The sequence below is a fragment of the Saimiri boliviensis genome, chromosome 5, assembly GCF_048565385.1.
Source record: "Saimiri boliviensis isolate mSaiBol1 chromosome 5, mSaiBol1.pri, whole genome shotgun sequence".
In the NCBI taxonomy this organism is placed as follows: domain Eukaryota; kingdom Metazoa; phylum Chordata; class Mammalia; order Primates; family Cebidae; genus Saimiri; species Saimiri boliviensis.
The window spans coordinates 11,713,966-11,733,712 of record NC_133453.1 but is presented as its reverse complement, the minus strand read 5'-3'; the positions used below and the strand labels follow the sequence as shown (position 1 = coordinate 11,733,712).

At 37.4% G+C, this 19,747-nt stretch overlaps 1 protein-coding gene across 30 annotated transcripts in view; it reads right to left on the bottom strand.

Annotated features, from left to right (window-relative positions):
* The window catches only part of TRIP12 (thyroid hormone receptor interactor 12), a 166,499-nt gene that overhangs the window by 83,049 nt on the left and 63,703 nt on the right, over nt 1-19,747 (bottom strand). For 21 of the 30 annotated variants that reach the window (XM_074398915.1, XM_039469656.2, XM_039469654.2 and 18 more), the window contains 2 exons: nt 16,868-16,993; nt 15,263-16,065 (listed from right to left, as the gene is read on the bottom strand). In XM_074398915.1, coding sequence (XP_074255016.1) covers nt 15,263-16,065; nt 16,868-16,993 — 929 coding nt within the window. The remainder of the gene's footprint in view (nt 1-15,262; nt 16,066-16,867; nt 16,994-19,747) is intronic. The other 9 variants (XM_039469670.2, XM_039469672.2, XM_039469674.2 and 6 more) reach the window with 2 other exon arrangements.

The following is a 19,747-nucleotide window of genomic DNA, read 5'->3' as shown; positions in this document are numbered from 1 at the left end:
AAATCGTAATTGTTCTGTTCTCCATTACAGACAAGTCTATAAAACAAACAAAATCAGGCTGAGCACAGGGGCTGACACCTATAATCCCAGTACTCTAGGAGGCGAAGGCTAGAGGATCATTTGAGCCCTAACAATTTGAGACCAGCCTGGGCAATGCAGACCTTGTCTCTACAAGAAGACCAAAGTAAAACAGCAAACAAAAACACAGGCTGGATATTGTGGCTCATGCCTGCAATCCCAGCAATTTGGGAGGCTGAGAATGGAGGAATGGGTGAGCCCAGGAGTTGGAGACCAGCATCAACAACATTGTAAGACCCTGTCTCTACAAAAAGTAATAAAAAAATAAATTAGCTGGGCATGGTGATGCATGTCTATAGTCCCAGCTACTCAGGAAGCTGACGGGGGAGGATGCTTTAAGCCCAGCAGTCCAAAGCCACAGATCGTATGATCACAAGGTCTCACTCCAGCCTGGGTGACAGAGCAAGACCTTGTGAAAGAAAGGGAAGAAAAGGAAGGGAAGAAGGGAGAAAAGCAGAGAGGAAAAAAAAGAATAAAAGATAACATGCATTCCTAATTTTTAAAAAACTGATTTATTTAAAGTTCAAGGTTTCAGCCTTTCAAAAACGCAGGCAAGTTGCAAGGTCTGACTTTTGAAATGCAAGATAAGGAAAAGTTGTAAGCTTGAATTTTTAAAACAACATTTAAAAAGAATCAGACTGCGGAGTGACAATGACCTCAGATATTTTACTCACTGGACTCATATATAAGAATAGTTAAGATGTTTTTGGGTACTTCTTATTACATCATTTACTTCCCTTGTCTACTTGAAATTTTGCAAATTTTAAAATGTATTTCTCATTAGACTATTATTAAATGATCCCAATCTTATCACTGTGCAAGAGAAATGAGCTCAAGTAATATGTCTGCCTACTTAAAAGGAGTCACCAAAGGTGGGTCACTACAATACTGGAATGGCTTTTACCCTTAATTGTATTGTTACTTAAAAATTAGAAATAGACAACTGAACAATACATATTCACTGTCATGTTTTTATGCAGTCTTCCCTTCTTACATGGTCTATGTTAAAGGCATACTAATCTTTCAAATGGTAATCTGATATACACGTATCAGACCTATTACATAGTCTCACAATGAAAACAAAGTCTCCCCCACCATGATAAAATATTCTAGCAATGGAATAATTAATATTTTCCAGCTTCTTAAAGATTCCTTCTGTTATATAAGAGGTCAAAGCAAACATCAATGTCAGTGTATTTGATAAGGTTATATAAAGATCAGTCAGGAATGGAAGGCGGAAGACATGAGGAAGTTGATTTAAGATCTCCATTCCATAAATAAATATTACATTCAAATAATTACTGTTATCTTCCAACTTATACATGCATTTTAAAGTGACATTTAGATGATCAAGCACACACACCTATTTTTAATGTACAGAAACTCTTTTTCTGAGCACACTACTTAATTTATTTTTAAAGTTCTCTGGAGAGTTATCTCCTGCCTCTTCTCCATGTGGTACCACTGGAAATGTCTTTCCCAACACAATCCTACTACTGCACAGGAAGGTCAAACACCAATCCTCATCATCATCCCCCTTTTCTCTCCTCCACCACACTGATTCATTCAAGGACAGGTATATAACACACGAAAATCAGAGACTTTTCTTAAATGCTGATATATAAATGACTAGATATTATCCACTTTTATTATAAAGGGAGAGACTGAGGGAGGTCACAAGATGTGAGACTGTCAGTGCTATCTTCATTTGACCTCTGGATCCAGCCAAGCCTGAAGCTAGACATTCTCTGGGCTTTACCTATCATGTGAACTGATGTGTGTTTCCATTTAATTTTGGTTGAATATCCATCACTAACCCCAAAATTCGGACCACATGTAGTTATTAGAATTTTTAGTCTAGAGTAGGTATTGACAAAACAGCAGCCTGTGGGACAAATTTGACTGGCAACCTGAGCCTCTCAAGCTATGAATGGTTTATACATTCCAAAGAGTAGTAATAAATGAAGATGATGACGTGGCAAAGATTGTACGTGGTCAGCAAGGCCTAAAATATTTACTATGCAGCCATTAGCAGAAAATTTGTTACTGACCTGGACTTTGAAGGAGAAAAAACACACAACAAAAAAACCACACACAAAAACTCGTCCAAATTTCAAAAACTAGTTGAAACTCTCCAAAATAAACTAAATGAAACCTCTTGATATTTTAACAGAATATAATATACAAATTAGTATCTTAAACAAGGGTAGCAGGTATCAAAAAAAAATTGCTACAAGTCATTTACATCTATAGGCCTATCGGAGGATGACTACTGGCCTGGTACAGTGGTGCCCACCTGTAAGCCCAGCAGTTCAGAATGCAGAATGCCTCTGCATTCTGAATTCCAGGTGGACTGCTCAAGGCCAGAAGTTTGAGACCATCCTGGGCAACAAAGTGAGACCCTGTCTCTACAAAAAAATTAGGGAAAAAAAAAAAAGAATTTTAACTGGGTGTGGTCACACAAGCCTGTAGTCCCAGCTGCTTAGAAAGCTGAGGAAGTAGGATTACTTCAACAGTGAGCTATGATCACACCACTGCACTCCAGCCTGGGTGACAGAGCAAGACCCTCTCTCTTTAAAAAGAAGAAAATGTAGTTTTTTTTCTTGAAATGGAATCTACTCATGGAAAGATGCTGTGGACACCACTAAAATGACAAAAAGGATTTAAAATATACATAAACTTAGTGATAAAGCAGCAGCCATATTGAAAAAAAAAAAGACTAAATTCTCAAAGAAGTTCTACCACAGATAAAATGCTATCAAAAAGCATCACATGATACATAAAAATCTTTCGTGAAAGCAAAAGTCAATCAACGCTGCCAAGATCATCGTTTTGAAACTGCCAAGATTGCACCAACCTGCAGCAACCACCACCCTCATCAGTCAGCATCCATCAACACTGAGGCAAGACTATCCCACCGGCAAAAGATTATGACTCCCTAAGGCTCAGATGATCATTAGCAATTTCTAGCAATAAAGTATTTTTAACTAAGGTACATACTTTTTTTGTTAAGACACAATGCTATTGCATGCTTACTAGATTACAGTACAGTGTAAATACAATTTTCATGTGCACTGGGAAACAAAAAAATTCATGGAACTCATTCTATTGTGGTAACTGGGAATTGAGTGCATTAACATCTCCAAGGTATGCCCGTTTAACTATATTAATGGTCACTTTGGTTAAAAAAAAAAAATTGAAAAATGAAAAGTAATCTATGAGGTTATAAAAAGAAATCACAGACTTTCATTTTAAAATAACTCAGTAATAAGACATTTTGCAGATAATGAGCTAAATCCCAAAAGCAATTTTTAAAGCAAATTTTTATTACCTAGTCAATGCACAGCCATTTCAAGTATTGATTTGTCAATATGAATTTAAAATGTTAGAAATGTCCAAAGGTAGTCATCTAAGCATTATCTACAACAAGGAGAAACTAGAAAGGAGCCAAACGCCCAATAATAGGGGTTGGTTAAATAAAACAGTATGGTAACTGAAAATTCAAAAAAACAGTTATTTAATAAGGATGTGAACAAGTTGACATTTTTACATGACTGGTGGGAATATAAATTCATAGATTTCTAAGTGCAGTTTGAAAATATATGTCAATATCTAAAAGAATATAACCAGCGATCTAACAAGGAAACAGTGGTGTGAATTACAAAGCCATACTTAATTAGGGCACATCTATATCTAGCCATTACAAATGATGTAACTGATAGTTACATGAAAGGAAACTAGTATATTACAAATGTCTACCAAATAAAGCCCTTTTGTTTCTCCACAACTATTACCTTGCTCTGTCATTATGAATGTGAAATTTAACGGACAACAAATGTCTATTTCAGAGCCAGGCCCATAACAGGCACTCAAAAAGCAATGCCTACTGTCATGTATAGCGAGATTAGACTTTTGCATACGCATAGGGAAGTGTCTCCCCCTTCAGGATAAAGACAAAAGATTTAACACACATGCATTCACTCTGTCTCCACATGAAACACCACTAACATGGCATTAAAACAATCTGAGCCATAAATCTACAAGGATGAGAAGAACGGAAGACATTATGATTACAATACAATTTTAGAAGACGAAAACCAGAAATGCCATGGCTAAATGCACTAGGAAGTCCAAAACGCTGAAAGTAGAAAGCTGAGATTAAGTACCAATTAAACTGACACAACAGAAACCCCAAAAGGCTCTGGATCTGATGGTGCCACATACCTCTGGAGCAGCATTGGGATTAAAACTGAAGACTGGCTGATAGACTGTTTACAAAGCACCAGATCCCCAGATCCCCTCCCCCACTTGCATAGCTGGGCAACCATTACTCTCTGGATCCAGCAAAAAACAAGACCTTTATTCTTTTAGAAAGTATATAATATAAAAATTCTTGATTGAAAGTACACAGTAGAAACAGGTACACTATATCAAAAGTAAGAGGGAGAGAGGAAAATCGAGTACAGATACACCGCCTAACAATATACATTATCCTTCCTCTGAGCCATCTTTTCCCACTCAGCCCCCAGAACTCGGACAGTTAGGGCCTCACCTTGAGGCAGGAGTTTGAAACAATCTTCTCTGCGGAATTTTACCAGCTGAAAAAAAAGATCTAAAAATATTAAGAGGAAGTTCATAACAAAACGACCCAATCAGATCACTAAACAATAAATCTCGGGTAAACCTCACTTATGTACTCAGAGCTTACAAATTAAGACTTTTGGTCTCAAATTACACTTAAGTATGATGAGACAACAAGGAATTACCAAAATTGCCAGAATCTGAGGAAAGTTCCTAGCATGAAATACAACCCAAAATGCACCCTCCCCTCCACACACCAAAGCTTGAGATTACATAGGTGAAGAAAACTCATCATTAATGTCATCAAAAAAGAAATGCAATCATAACTAAACACAAGATTCTATAAACAAGGAAACGAAAACAAAATCACCTCTTGGAAATAAAAGAGGGCAAACACTGGGAAAAAAAGCAATTCAAGAGAAGGGCTGGAAGATGAAGTAGAAATCTACCAGAAATGGTACAAAAAAGGAAAGCAATGTCAAAGAGTAAGATAAAGACCATTTAAGAGGACAAGCACTCAATACAGTGAAAAGAAACAAGTGCAGGGTGATCAACAATCCCAGTTTGCCTAGGACCATCCTGGTTTTAGAGCTGTAAGTCCTGAGTCTTCAGAATGCCCTAGATCCAGAGAAAGCAAAACAGTGACGGTCACCCTATCGAGGAATGCAAATGAATTCACAGCAATGGGCAATATCATCACATTTCTAAATAATGGAAATGCAAACTTCCATAGAAGAGGTTTATACAACAAATCAGAAATAGGAATGGTACCAGTATTGAAAGACAGAAGACACTAATTCTTCAAAATTCTGAAGGAAAGTTACTCCCAACCTAGAATTCTATATTCACTAATCTGCCAAGTATCAACGTGGTATCATACATTTTCAGACAAATTTTGAAAAAATAAACTTTACATTAAAATCTCATAAATACTTTTCCTTAAAATCAAGAAGAAGAAATGTTCCACCAAAACAAGAAAGTAAGAAAGATGACAAGAAATCTGGAAAAGGAAAACTTTAAAAGACTGAAGAAAATCCCAAGGCTCAAGCAGTATAAACAGGCTTAAAGAACTACCATCCACAGGCCTCATTTCTTGAGGAAGATGAAACAGATGCATGTAGGCAGCTTGAGAAAAGACTGTGACAATCGGTAAGGATTGCGGAGTTTGAGTAAGTCCATAGGAAAGTAAGGAAAACAACAACAAAAAAAAGGAATTTAAAATTCAGGGAAAGCAAAGATGTGTGAGAAAGGAAATGTTCCTACATGGCTCAGTGTAAATGACGTTTAGATGTTCATAATACAATAAATTCTGCGTACTGATCATCACTGAAAAGATGGGAAGTATGTAACAGTATACGTCTGGATAGGTGAATGGGGTGGGGTAAGGTTAGAAAGCAAAATCTTCATTTTCCATAAGGGAAATAAAACAGAGATCAAACTGTGGGGGGATGGGGGAAGGGGAACTCAACAAACAGATACATAAAAGCACATAACCTACACACTGAAACATCAAAATAATCAGCTATAGAAAAGGGCAATGTGGCAGAAACCGCTTTTTAAAAAAATAATAGATCTGGTCAGGCAGAGTGGCTCATGTCTATAATTCCAGCACTTTGGGAGGTCTAGTCAGGATCGCCTGAGTCTAGGAGTTTGAGACAAGCCTAGGCAAGATAGTAAGACCTCATATCTATAAAAAAAAGTCTTTTTTAAAAAATTAGCTGGGCATGGTGGCATGTGCTTGTGGTCCCAGCTACCTGGGAAGCTGAGGTGGGAAGAGTGCTTGAGTCTATGCGATCAATGCTACAGTAAGCTATGATCATCATCTCGAAGGAGGAGGAAAAAAGCCTTATATAACTCTTTCACTTTATACTGTACATAAATGTTGATAAACATAAAGAGAAAAATTTTGGCAATATATACACCATAAAAAAGAAAAAGAGGTAGCCCTGATTTTGTATTTTTCTTCTTTGTATATTTTGGTAATTTCTGGAATTTTTTAACAAACGTATTTCAGAATCAGAAATGTCAAAACCAATCCAGAATACAGGTTAAGAATATAAAGGGCAATTACTAGTGTAAGTTAAATAAAATATTATTTGGCTAATTTAATTCTTATTTTGACCTGGTATACAAAATAATGTAACACCGTCATTTATAATTTCCAAACAATGTAATACAAAGCAAAGCCTTGTTAACAAAGAATTCAATGCTGTATTTTCCATTAAATGATCTCTTTAAAATTTGGCAACTCGTTTTTCAAGTTTTTTTAAAGTATCAAAACTACTAGGATTGTTTGTTAGTAATTTTTCAAAGTGGTCACATATTGAACTACTAAACTTTTAAGTTGCTGAATTACTTTAGTAGCTGCCTTGTTATATGGAAAAAGTGACACTCAAGCCTTTTCCTTTTAAGCTCCCTGTTCAACTTTTCACAGGGCTCACAGATAATCTACGTTTTTCACCTCAGTAGAGATGATCCTACAAGATGCAAGTTGGTGAAACCAAGTGTCTAACTTATATTCGTCTCTCCTGCTCAATTCATTCTTACTTCCTCCCTCCATGCTAGAGGAGCAAAGCACTATGTCTTCCTAATCTAATCAGAATCTCCTTTCTAGAATTTGGCTTTTGCCTGGTTCTTGTCTAAGTCTGATAATAACCATGGGCTGTACGCAAGTCAGCAGGAGAATATGAAACTCAAGACAAAAGTAAGCTGTCAACTACTGCTATGTTATTAATAACATGCACATTAAATAAACATGCACTTTAAATAATAGAGAGTAGGCCAGGTGCAGTGGCTCACGCCTGTAATCTCAGCACTTCGGAAGGCCGAGGCGGGTAGATCACGAGGTCAAGAGATCGAGACCATCCCGGCCAACACGGTGAAACCCCGTCTCTACTAAAAATACAAAAAAAAATTGGCAGGGCGTGGTGACACACGCCTGTGGTCCCAGCTACTTCAGAGGCTGAGGCGGAAGAATCGCTTGGACCTAGGAGGCGGAGGTTGCAGTGAGCTGAGATTGCGACACTGCACTCCAGCCTGGTGACAGAGCAAGACTCCGCCTCAAAATAATAATAATAATAATAATAATAATAATAATAATAATAGAGAGTAAAGTAGATCTTCAATAGAAATGTCAGACTGGAAATAGGATAACTTAAATTTTTCTATAAAAGGTTTCATAAATACATTTTGATCACTAATGGTTTCTTATACTTCTATACCATCAAAATCTACTCACTTTAAAATTATTGCAAAAATTTTTTTAAATTAGCTGACTTTTAGGCCAGGGTGCCGGGGCTTATGCCTGTAATCTCAGCACTCCAGAAGGCTGAGGCGGGTGGATCACGAGGTCAGGAGTTCAAGACCAGCCTGACCAACATGGTGAAACCCCATCTCTACTAAAACTACAAAAATTAGCTGGGCATGGTAGTGCGCATCTGTACTACCAGCTACTCAGGAGGCTGAAGCAGGAGAACTGCTTGAACCTGGGAGGTGGAGGTTGCAGCGAGCCAAGATTGTACCACTGGGTAGCAGAGCGGGACTCTGTCTCAAAAAATAATAATAATTAGCTAAATTTTAAAAGAAGGCAGATTAGCAAAATACACTTTGAAGACAAACTAGTTATAAAATTATTTAAAGCATATTTAAATATTTTTAAATCAAACTATACATTACCTTACTGGTTTTATATTTATGCTATATAAATTTGCAAGAATGTCTATCTACTGAGGCTAAACAGTGGAGACAGCAATACCTTTCTAATGTACATTAAAAATTGTTACATAACACTCTTCTTTCTGGGATACTCAGGAGACTTTTACCAAGCAACACAGAATGACCTTTGTCTCAGAGCTGTTTTGATGAGACAGAGTGGGCCAACAACAATGCTTCAGGAAGTCTATCACTAAAGTGGCTGTTTCACTAGATCTTCTGCCAGACCTGGTGCCTCACCACGAACTTGTTCACTGGCCTACCAACAGTTGACGAAGCAGCACAATAACAAGGTCTTCCTGTTTAAGCTTCCTCACTAAATGCATTATATCATTTCCTGAGTGTATTCCATGAACCACATTGCTGGCTCCGAAAGTAATAATAGTTGGTCAAATTAATTTGCAAAACACTGGGTTAAGAAGTTACTGCAAGTCTTCCCACAGCTTTCAATATGTTCCCATTTATCTAGAATCTCCTTGAATAATACTTGAACATGGGGAATGGTTTTTCACAAAGTATCTTGAAAATACTGTTGTTCCTACAATTCTTTAAACATTTCCTTTACCTCTCCTACTGACCAATTATGTCTTAGAGTAAGTCTTTACCTGAGGAAACACATCATATTTAAATTAATAGGTTCAATTCTTAGAAACTGGAATAAAACAAAGAATATCCAAAATAAAATAACCTACCCAATATGAAATTTCTCACAATGGCCTACTCTATTTTTAATATAATTTATAGACTTTTATTCCCCTAAGATAATCAGAAGCCCACCTCTCAACTTCCACCAACCCACTGAATCAAATTCTAGCCTCTGGATTAATGTTAAAACAAAAAACCATGACGTATACAAAAGCCCTTTAAATACATGACCTGGCTGGGGGAGGCGGGCAGATCGCCTGAGGTCAGGAGTTCGAGACCAGCCTGGCCAACATGGCAAAACGTTGTCTATTAAAAATACAAAAATTGGCCGGGCTCAGTGGCTCAAGCCTGTAATCCCAGCACTTTGGGAGGCCAAGGCGGGTGGATCACGAGGTCAAGAGATTGAGACCATCCTGGTCAACATGGTGAAACCCCGTCTCTACTAAAAAAAATACAAATAAAGGCCGGGCGCGGTGGCTCAAGCCTGTAATTCCAGCACTTTGGGAGGCCGAGGAGGGTGGATCACGAGGTCAAGAGATCGAGACCATCCTGGCCAACATGGTGAAACCCCGTCTCTACTAAAAATACAAATAATTAGCTGGGCATGGTGGCGCGTGCCTGTGATCCCAGCTACTCAGGAGGCTGAGGCAGGAGAACTGCTTGAACCCAGGAGGCGGAGGTTGCGGTGAGCCGAGATTGCGCCATTGAACTCCAGCCTGGGTAACGAGCGAAACTCCCTCTCAAAAAAAAAAAAAAAAAAAAAAATTAGCTGGGCATGGTGGTGCGTGCCTGTAATCCCAGCTACTCAGGAGGCTGAGGCAGGAGAATTGCCTGAACCCAGGAGGTGGAGGTTGCGGTGAGCCGAGATGGCGCCATTGCACTCCAGCCTGGGTAACAAGAGCGAAACTCTGTCTCAAAAAAAAAAAAAAATACAAAATTTAGCCAGGCATGGTGGCAGGCACCTGTGAATCCCAGCTACCTGAGAGGCTGAGACAAGAATCACCTGAACCCAGGAGGAGGAGGTTGCAGTGAGCTGAGATCACACCACCGCACTCCAGACTGGGTGACAAGAGTGACTCAAAAGTAATAATAAAATACATACATACATACATGAGCGTAACTCTTAATTCACCATTACATGGTACATTATAACACACTGCTGCATTCGATGGCACTTTAGATTTTCCAAGTTGTTTTCATGTATAATCTATAATCTTTCACTTATGCTTCACAAGGAGGAATCTTATTATTGTCCAAATAAGATCAGGAATAAAGTTGGTATCATAACTACAACTAAATGATTTGCTCAACCTCACAAAACTATAATAATCTTTACTTTTTAAAGCAATGTACATGTATTAATATTGACATTTTTGTTTGCATTTGATTTATCCATTTATATAGGTTACATGTTTCTTTATATATAAAATTATACAATTTGTGTATATATATTCCTACTTTTGACTTTCTTATATAAATTTAAGATTTATATAAAATCTTATATAAATTTTATATAAATTTATATAAGATTTTATATAAATTATATAAATTATATATAAATCTTATATAAAAACTGTACAAGTGCAGTTTTGTTATATGAATATGTTGCTTAGTGACAAAGTCTGGGCTTTCAGTGTTAACCATCTTCTAAATAATGTATATTACAGCCATGAGGTAATTTCTCATCCTTCATCGCCTTCCCAGTCTCCAATGTCTATTACGCCACACTCTATGTTCATGTGTATACATTATTTAGTTTCAACTTACAAATAAGAACATGGAGATTTGATTTTCAAGAGATAAAAAAAACTTTAAATCTGGTGTTCCAAATCTAATAGCTAGCTCCCTTAAAACTGATTAATGGCCAGGACTTACTGATCCCTTTCTCAATATGCTGCTTTGAATATGCTTTCTGCCATAAGACAATCACCTTCAGTTATACATCTTAAATTTTATGATGCATCCTGTGTCCTAAGTACTATGCTAAGTCTTCTCACATTTTCATTTATTCCTCAAATAGCTATTATGCCTGTTTTACAAAGAAAAAGTTACAAACTTTCCCACAGTTACCAGCTGAAAAAATGGTAGAATCAGGATTTGAATCCAACAATTTTGGCTCTACTCCTCAAAATACCATTACTTGAAATCCAGAGACAATCATAAAATACCACATTTTGCCACTGTATCCTTAAGGTATCTGCCAGTTAATTCTATTGTAAACCTTTTTCTGAAGTGACACATTTAATCACGCCTAAAATGCACAGGGCCTTGTTTTGACTTCAAGAAACTTTCCCAGACTTAACTCGCCCAATCTGCTTGCCCCTATGCATTGTCTTCTCAAGACAAATTTCTGGGATCAGATGGCCTGGGTTTAACTCAGTTCTATCACTTCTTAGTTCTGTGACCTTAGGTAACTTGAGTAATGACCCAGAGTTTCCTAACCTGTAAGCTGGGAATGAAAATACTTGTCACACAAAGGCTGGGCACGGTGGCTCATACCTGTAATCCCAGCTCTCTGGGAAGTTAAGCAGGTGGATCACTTGAGGTCAGGCATACAAGAACAAAATGGTGAAGCCCCGTCTCTACTAAAAACATAAAAAATTAGCCAGGCGTGGTGGTTCGTGCCTATAATCCCAGTTACTTGGGAGGCTGAGATAGGAGAATCACTTGAACCCAGCAGGTGGAGGCTGCAGTGAGCCAAGATCATGCCCCTGTACTCCAGCCTGGGTGATAAAGACAGACTCCATCTTAAAGAAAAAAAAAAAAACTCGCCATACAAGACCGATGAGGAACAAAGATGATTCACTTAAGGTTATTTAGAACAACTGCCAGGCACTTATGGCACAGTAAATATATGCTATTTTGTTTTGAAATATTTTCATTTATTGGAAAAGCAGCAAATATAAACTGAATGATATGGTATAAATCCCTGGGTCCACATAGTATTCATCTCTAAATTTAATCAATGCTATCAACGAAGGACCAAATAAAATTTCATTTCCACTGGAGTCTTAGTATCTCCAAATGGCCCAATTATGTTACAACAGTAAAACACAGAAACACGAGTTTAAAAATAAAGAAAAGAAAATGCTTCATTAAAGGTCACACACACCCCCATCTTCAAATCCTAACTCTGCCAAGTATGAGGTATGTTACTCAGATAAGTTATTCCATCTCCTTGGAATAAATTTTCTTGATAACTATCCAAGGTTGGGTGTGATGGCCCATACCTGTAATCCCAGCACTTGAGGACGCCGAGACAGGCAGATCACGTGAGGTCAGGAGTTTGAGACTAGCCTAATATGGTTAAACCCTGTCTCTACTAAAAACACAAAAATTAGCCAGGCATAGTGGCATACACTTGTAATCCCAGCTACTCAGGAGGCTGAGGCAGGAAAATCCCTTGAACCTGGAAGGACGGAGGTTGCAGTGAGCTAAGACGGCACCACTGCACTCCAGCCTGGGCAACAGAGTAAGACTGCCTCAGGAGGAAAAAAAAAAAAAAAAAAAAAAAATCTATCCTAAAGCACCATTATTTTGAAAAGATAATGTAACTGCATATGTAAAATACCTGGTACTTATTCTATGCTAAACAAAGGCTGGTTCCATTCTCTTGTTTCAACAGCTTCAGCTATGGTAAGAGATCAGAACTGGGATAGCAGCAGTGAAAATGGAAAAGTGATATAATAGTGACAATAGAACACACAAATACTGTGAAAGTGAATGAAATAATGGTGAAATGAGTTTTAAAATGCTAATCAGTTTGTGACTATGTGCTGAGCAGGCTTAAAGGAATTATCTGGATTGGTTTTATCAAATCAGTGGCATAGTGACACTGCCTAACCTCACTGATTAGTCACTGGTAGAGTTGGGTTTTCTTTTAAAAATCATGTTAACAAACTATGTAAGAAAAGAAAGCTGATGTCTACAAAGGACCAAGACCATGACACTCAAGTACAATCTGCTATTGCCTGGCCCTAGAACCCTCCTATGTAACTCGTTTAAGAGATGAGTTCTTCAAGTGAGACAGACCGGAAGGCAGAAAGTGGAGTAAATCCTATGCAACTTCCTGTAAACACAACCTGGTCCATTACATTGCTAGTACGATGGACAGACTGACAAACACAAGACACAGGGAGGAGAGGCGGTATAAAAGCTGACCTGAATAACTCCAATTATCAGTAAATCCTTGGAAGGACAAATAGTTGGTTGTCCTTTTAACTTGGAATTTTATTTCCTTCTGACTTCAAGACACTGATCTAGCCTATCTTGATCCTTTAAACTTAAAATATCTTATACAGATGTACTGTATATTTGAAACATCAAAACAGAACAAAGTTCAATCTAAAAGATGCTACTTCACAATAACCTACCATACAGTTTAAACGTTTTTTATATGGTTACCTACCATTAATAATATTCTTGTCATTTTAGGTAATATCTGAATCAACCAAAAGCAGTTTTAGATTGCAGGGTTAAATTAAACAGAGCTAACAGCTCTGATTCAATATTAGGTTAGGCTGACTCAATATTAGCTATACTTTGACAAGAATGCTAGTAGACACTATATATAATCTTCTTAAACCAAGAAAACATTTATAGCCCTACCCAAATGTAGATATGAAATCAGAGAAGATGCTTTAAAGCAAACTTCCTAATTAGATGTTATATAAATTAAATGCCTTTAAAAATTGTAGGTAAGTGCTTTATTATCCTATTTGTCCTTTATAGATTTCTCAAACAGAAACAAGGAAAGAAGGCTGGGCACAGTGGTTCACACCTATAATCTCAACACTTGGGAGGCCGAGGCAGGTGGATCACTTGAGGTCAGGAGTTTCCAAGACCAGCCTGGCCAACATGGTGAAATCCCCTTCTACTAAAAATACAAAAATTAGCTTGGTGTGGTGGCACACAATTGTAATGCCAGCTATTGAGGAGGCTGAGACAGGAGAATTGCTTGAATCTGGGAGGTGGAGGTTGTAGTGAGCCAAGATTATTCCACTACTCCATCCTGAGCAACAGAGTGAGACTGTCAAGGAAGGAGGGAAGAAAGGGGAGGAAAGGTAGGAAGGGTAAGGGTAAGGGAAAAGAAAAGATAAAAGAACAGAACAGAAAAGAAAAACAAAACATTAGCATTCCTCAGATGAGCAGCTGGCTCCCTGAAGAAGTCTTCTGGTAAAGAGAAAGGGAGAAGAGTTCCTAGAGATCTCCAAAACTGACTGTTGAAGGAATGTACAGAACGCTAAGTTTCTTCCACCTAGTTTCTGTTTCTTTCCTTGAATGTATTCATAAGACATAAATTCTTTCTACTCCACCGTAAACTTTGAGAGCAATATTATTTCTCATTCACTTAGGACCCATAGTAGTATATAAAGCATAATGAAACGTAAGTAGTATTCAATTTTAGACAAAACTCCTTAAAGACCATGAGATAGCACATATTAATAAAGTTTAATTTATATTAAGGTATATTTATTTTAATAATTCGGTGTATCTATACATCAAGAACATATAATATAAAATATATATGTATCTGCCCAGCCATGGTAGCTCATGCCTGTAATCTCAACACTTTGGGAGGCCAAGATGAGCAGATCACTTGAGGCCAGAAGTTGTTGACCAACCTGGCCAACATACTGAAACCACAGCTCTACTAAAAACACAAAAATTAGCCAGGCATGGTGTGCACACTTGCAATCCCAGCTACCTGTGAGGCTGAGGCAGAAGGATCGCCTGAGCCAGAAGGATCACCTGAGCCCAGGGGGCAGAGGTTGCAGTGAGCCAAGATTATCACCCAGGCTGGAGTGCAGTAACACAGTGTGAGACTCCATCTAAAATATATATATATATATATTTGATTTCTGATCATGGCAACTCATAACTAAAAAGAACAACTTCTAATTAAATGATAATTTTGTATGTGGTATAGAAGAAAATGCAACTTTATGTCCCATCCTGATACTAGGAAGTCAGTGAAGCAGCAGCTGCCATGAGGACCAAGAAAGATACAGACACTAAAATATGATGGTTTTGTAATAATAGAAGGCAGTATTCCTTACCTGTCTCCATAAAACTAAATGTAGTAGCAGTTATTACATGCTATTGCATATTTAATTATAGGGACAGTAATAAATCTAATATTATCTAAGTCTTTGGAGGAAAAGCCCTTAACTTTAAAGCATATTTGCTTTGACAAACCAAGAGAAACTTTCTTTAATTAAAGAAAAAGACCTTTTTGTCAACTTACTTGCTAATTTGGCCTGTAATCCAGAAGGTCCAGGTTTTGATGTCTCTGGCTTAGAAGACCCTGGAAGAGACAGTTTTGTTTTAGGAAGGCTAACTTTAGGGCTGAAACGAGCAGCCCAATCAAATTTTGAAGAGCCACCAGTTTTACTCTGTTCCTTTTCCCTGCTACTTCTTCTAGGACTGGGACTGGACGCTGAACGGGAACGCCTGGCCTTGTTCTGATCTTTTCCTTGTTTCACTCTGGCACCTGGCGGTACAGTGGAGGAGGCCGAGGCTACAGCAGAAGACGAGGAGGAAGTAGAGGCAGCAGAAGAAGAATCGGTGATGGTGCTACACCCAGCTTTGGCTGAGGTGGCTGATTTTGAAGCCAGCTTGGTAGGTTTTGCAGATCTCTCTTCTGCACCAGTTGATTCAGACCCAGAGCCACTCTTTACACAAGAACTCTCTGTCCTTTTTCTTTTCTGACTCCGTGAACCGCCAGTGGCCCCACTCTTTCTGGTATGAGCCTTGCTTGTTGATGGTGATTGTGCAGATTTCAGTTGTTGCTCCTGGTCTAAATGTCTCTTCTTTGACTTACTATGTGGCTTATTTGTTTCTGAGGGAGATTCAGTATGCTGAAGTGCTTTTGGTTTTTTTGCAGAGCTAGGAGAATTGGTCCTGTTGTAGTCTGGACTAGCACTGCGTTTCACTCCTCGAGAATGGTCTTTCTTAGGCACCTGCCCCGTTTTTTGTCTTTCTGAAGTATTGGCTCTGTCTGGATCCTCTGGTTGTGGAACTATGACAGCAGATGATGAACTGCAGCTTCTAAGAGGTCAGATAAGAAAATAGTTAATATCGGCCTGTCATAATTATAACTGTCATATTTGATGCTTAAATATGTTCCTAATAAGTCCAGTATTAAACATAGGTTTTCAGATGGTTCAAATCTGTAAAACGAAACGAAAGAACCAAAGAAAAGCAGATGTGACTTTGGATAGTAAAGTATTTGATTAGAAAATAAGGGTGTTCTTTAGCCCACAGATTACTGACACTAACACTCCTTATCACAAAACAAGAATTAAGATTACAACAAAAAGAACACATAATTGTTCAGAACCAGAGGAAGCCAGAATAATGGTGCCCTATTCACAAGCACAACTGCTTTGTCAAAGCTTAGAAGAAATAAGCATTAACATACGCACTTTCAAAATAAAGGTTAGAGACTTTTTTTATTGTAGTACTATGAAATCTTCACAGTTAACACTCCTTTCCAAAGACTCTTATCAATTAGATCTTAAGAATTACTGACCTAAACCTAAACTTTATTGTCAGAGCCATTTGCTCTGACAATAAAAACTCAAAAAATTTAAAAATAAAAAAGATAGCCACAATGGTTTGTTAAGCAAAGGGGGAACAAAAATCTCATTCTATCACTGACAAACACATTGTCTAGGGTATACTGCACTGATCACTGCAAAGATGATAAAGTGTCAATCTTAAAAGTTACTCTTATAGAATAAAAGTATGTATCATAATATTTTGGAATAACCTCAAGTTTTAACATTATGCAATGACTCGAATGCAAATAATTCTGCCTTGAAAATGTATAAACAACATGAAGATTTACCTTTTAGAAAGGTGTCCCCTTGACAGTTCAGAAGTAGTATTAGACTGCACTTTGGGTGCCTTAGAATTAGATTTTCTACTCTCAGGAGGGCTATATCCCTTATGTTTTGCCTGCCCTAAATGTAACCTGTCAGCAGAAAATCAAAACAGAAATCTATCAGGAAACTGAGATGCAAATACAATACTGAAAGTGAAATATTTTTATTTATTTCTTAAAGCTTCCCACAATTCATTACTGACCCTACCCTTTTCCCAAATATTTATAAATTATATTTATTATTCTATCAAATAATCTGGCAAAAGTAATTGCCTCTTAGTACCAAACCCCCTCAATACGAAAGAGCTTATTATCATCAGTAGTCATAAATGCACAGTGTTGATACATTTTTCAGCAATTTTAGTGCAGACATTCAAATACGCTATATTTTAACCAAAAGCAAATTTAGTCTTTAGATCTAAACACTACTTTTAATACATAATGTGACTGTAATGGGTTTGGAAGTTTATGGAAAAGACAATTGATGATTCCCACACTGATACTGATTTCCAGTTTGTGCATTAAAATTCAGGTGAACACAGTAAATGCAGAGACAAATGAACCAATTACCAAACTGACTTTACAAAGAAAATCATTTCAAGCACTAAACAGTAAATAAACCTACATGAAATTAATATAGTGATACCTGTAAAACTTTAAAGTACTTGTCAATACAAAGAACATAAAAGAGTCCTGGAGAAATACAGAATTTACCAAAAAAGTTCCAAAAAAATTCAAATAATTTCATGATATGGTGTATTATATTTACAATAAATCAAATCCTTATGCCAGCACTGTTCTAAAAGCAAATTTGAGGAACATGAAGAAATTTTTCAGTCAGATTTTTTTTTTTTAAACCTCGGGGAATGGTTATATGAGATTTACATAAGCAATAAAAAATAAACATGCATATATATCCAGAAAACTGCTGCTATGCAGGTGACATATTAATGTAATAAATGTAATTTATAAAAGTCATAGCTGATACCAACATTTCACATAAAAGCATATACTAATAAAAACTTAGAAAAAATTTTCATTAATATCAAATTTACTGTTAAAAAAAGTTTAAGGCATTCATTCCAAACACCATCGCAAAAGAACTTAGAAATGAGTCACTGAAAAACTCACAAAGTAATTCTAAATCTGTAAGGATGCCATAAATTTCTTAAGATATCATACAAGTAAAACCATCTGTTCCCAAAGAGGACCTAAGGTTTCTTTTCTGTATCATTTCTTCTTCCATCTTTCTAGAATTCATTAGAAGCGTCTTAAAAGAAGGTAAGAAATTAGTTTCTCAAGAAAGGAAGAAGCTCCTGAATCCCTTATATCATTTTTATTTTTAAGGTTCTAATCTGAAAGTAATACTACTTTCTACTATAGATGAATTTCTTAGAAAACTCTAGGTCAGCCTTTCAAGTGTATTCATCTTCACTTTTAGTAATGAAAGGATACATATACTTCAAGAAGCATATTTTCTCAAGTTGTAGCTAAGCTGAACCTGTAAGACTTTTTATACATTGTGATTTTTTGTTGTTGTTGTTGTTGGTGTTTGAGACAGGGTCTCACTCTGTTGCCCAGGCTGGAGTGTAGTGTCACCATCTCGGCTCACTTCAACTTCTGCTTCCCAGGATCAAGTGATTCTCCTGCTTTGTACGCACTGTAATTTAATTTTAATTTTTCCCAGATATTCTCCCACTGCAGACTAAAATTTTGCTTTAACCAATGAGTTTCTTATTAAAGATTTCTTTTTTTTTTTTGAGGCGGAGTTTCACTCTTGTTACCCAGGCTGGAGTACAATGGCACGATCTCGGCTCACCGCAACCTCCCCGCCTTCTGGGTTCAGGCAATTCTCCTGCCTCAGCCTCCTGAGTAGCTGGGATTACAGGCACAAGCCACCATGCCCAGTTAATTTTTTCTATTTTTAGTAGAGACAGGGTTTGACCATATTGACCAGGATGGTCTCGATCTCTCGACCTCGTGATCCACCCGCCTCAGCCTCCCAAAGTATAAAGATTTAATTTCTAAGAGTTGCTTTTGTTTTTGTTACATTTCTTTTTTTTTTTTTTTTGAGACGGAGTTTCGCTCTTGTTACCCAGGCTGGAGTGCAATGGCGCGATCTCGGCTCACTGCAACCTCCGCCTCCTGGGCTCAGGCAATTCTCCTGCCTCAGCCTCCTAAGTAGCTGGGATTACAGGCACGCACCACCATGCCCAGCTAACTTTTTGTATTTTTAGTAGAGACGGGGTTTCACCTTGTTGACCAGGATGGTCTCGATCTCTCGACCTCGTGATCCACCCGCCTCGGCCTCCCAAAGTGCTGGGATTACAGGCTTGAGCCACCGCGCCCGGCCTTTTGTTACATTTCTAATAACAGATCTCAGAGTTCAACTCTTTTCAGAAATGAGACTACTTTTCAAATCATTCTATAGTTATTCTGAAAAAGAGAAGTATAACTTCCTGGTTTGGGGGTATGAAATTTAACAGCTAGAGGAAATATAAATTATGCCACTCAGGTCCTCTACATTCTGATTTTCTTAAAGATTGGTGCAGACTGATGTTTTAATTAAATCACATTTTCTACTCCGTTTCATTTTAAAATTTAAAATATACCATGTTGTGTTCCTTGATTATTAAAAAACTCATTTTGAAAGAAAACTACATACATTCAAAGCTAGACAACTCTGTGAAAAATAAATGTCCAAAACAATTAAAAATTCAGATTCATTCCATTCAGAAACTGGCCCATATGAAACCTAAAGGTGAGGGCTGAGGCAGCAGCCCTCATCTTTTTAACTTAAATAAATTGTTCTGTTGACTTTTACACAGCTTACATTAGATCCAT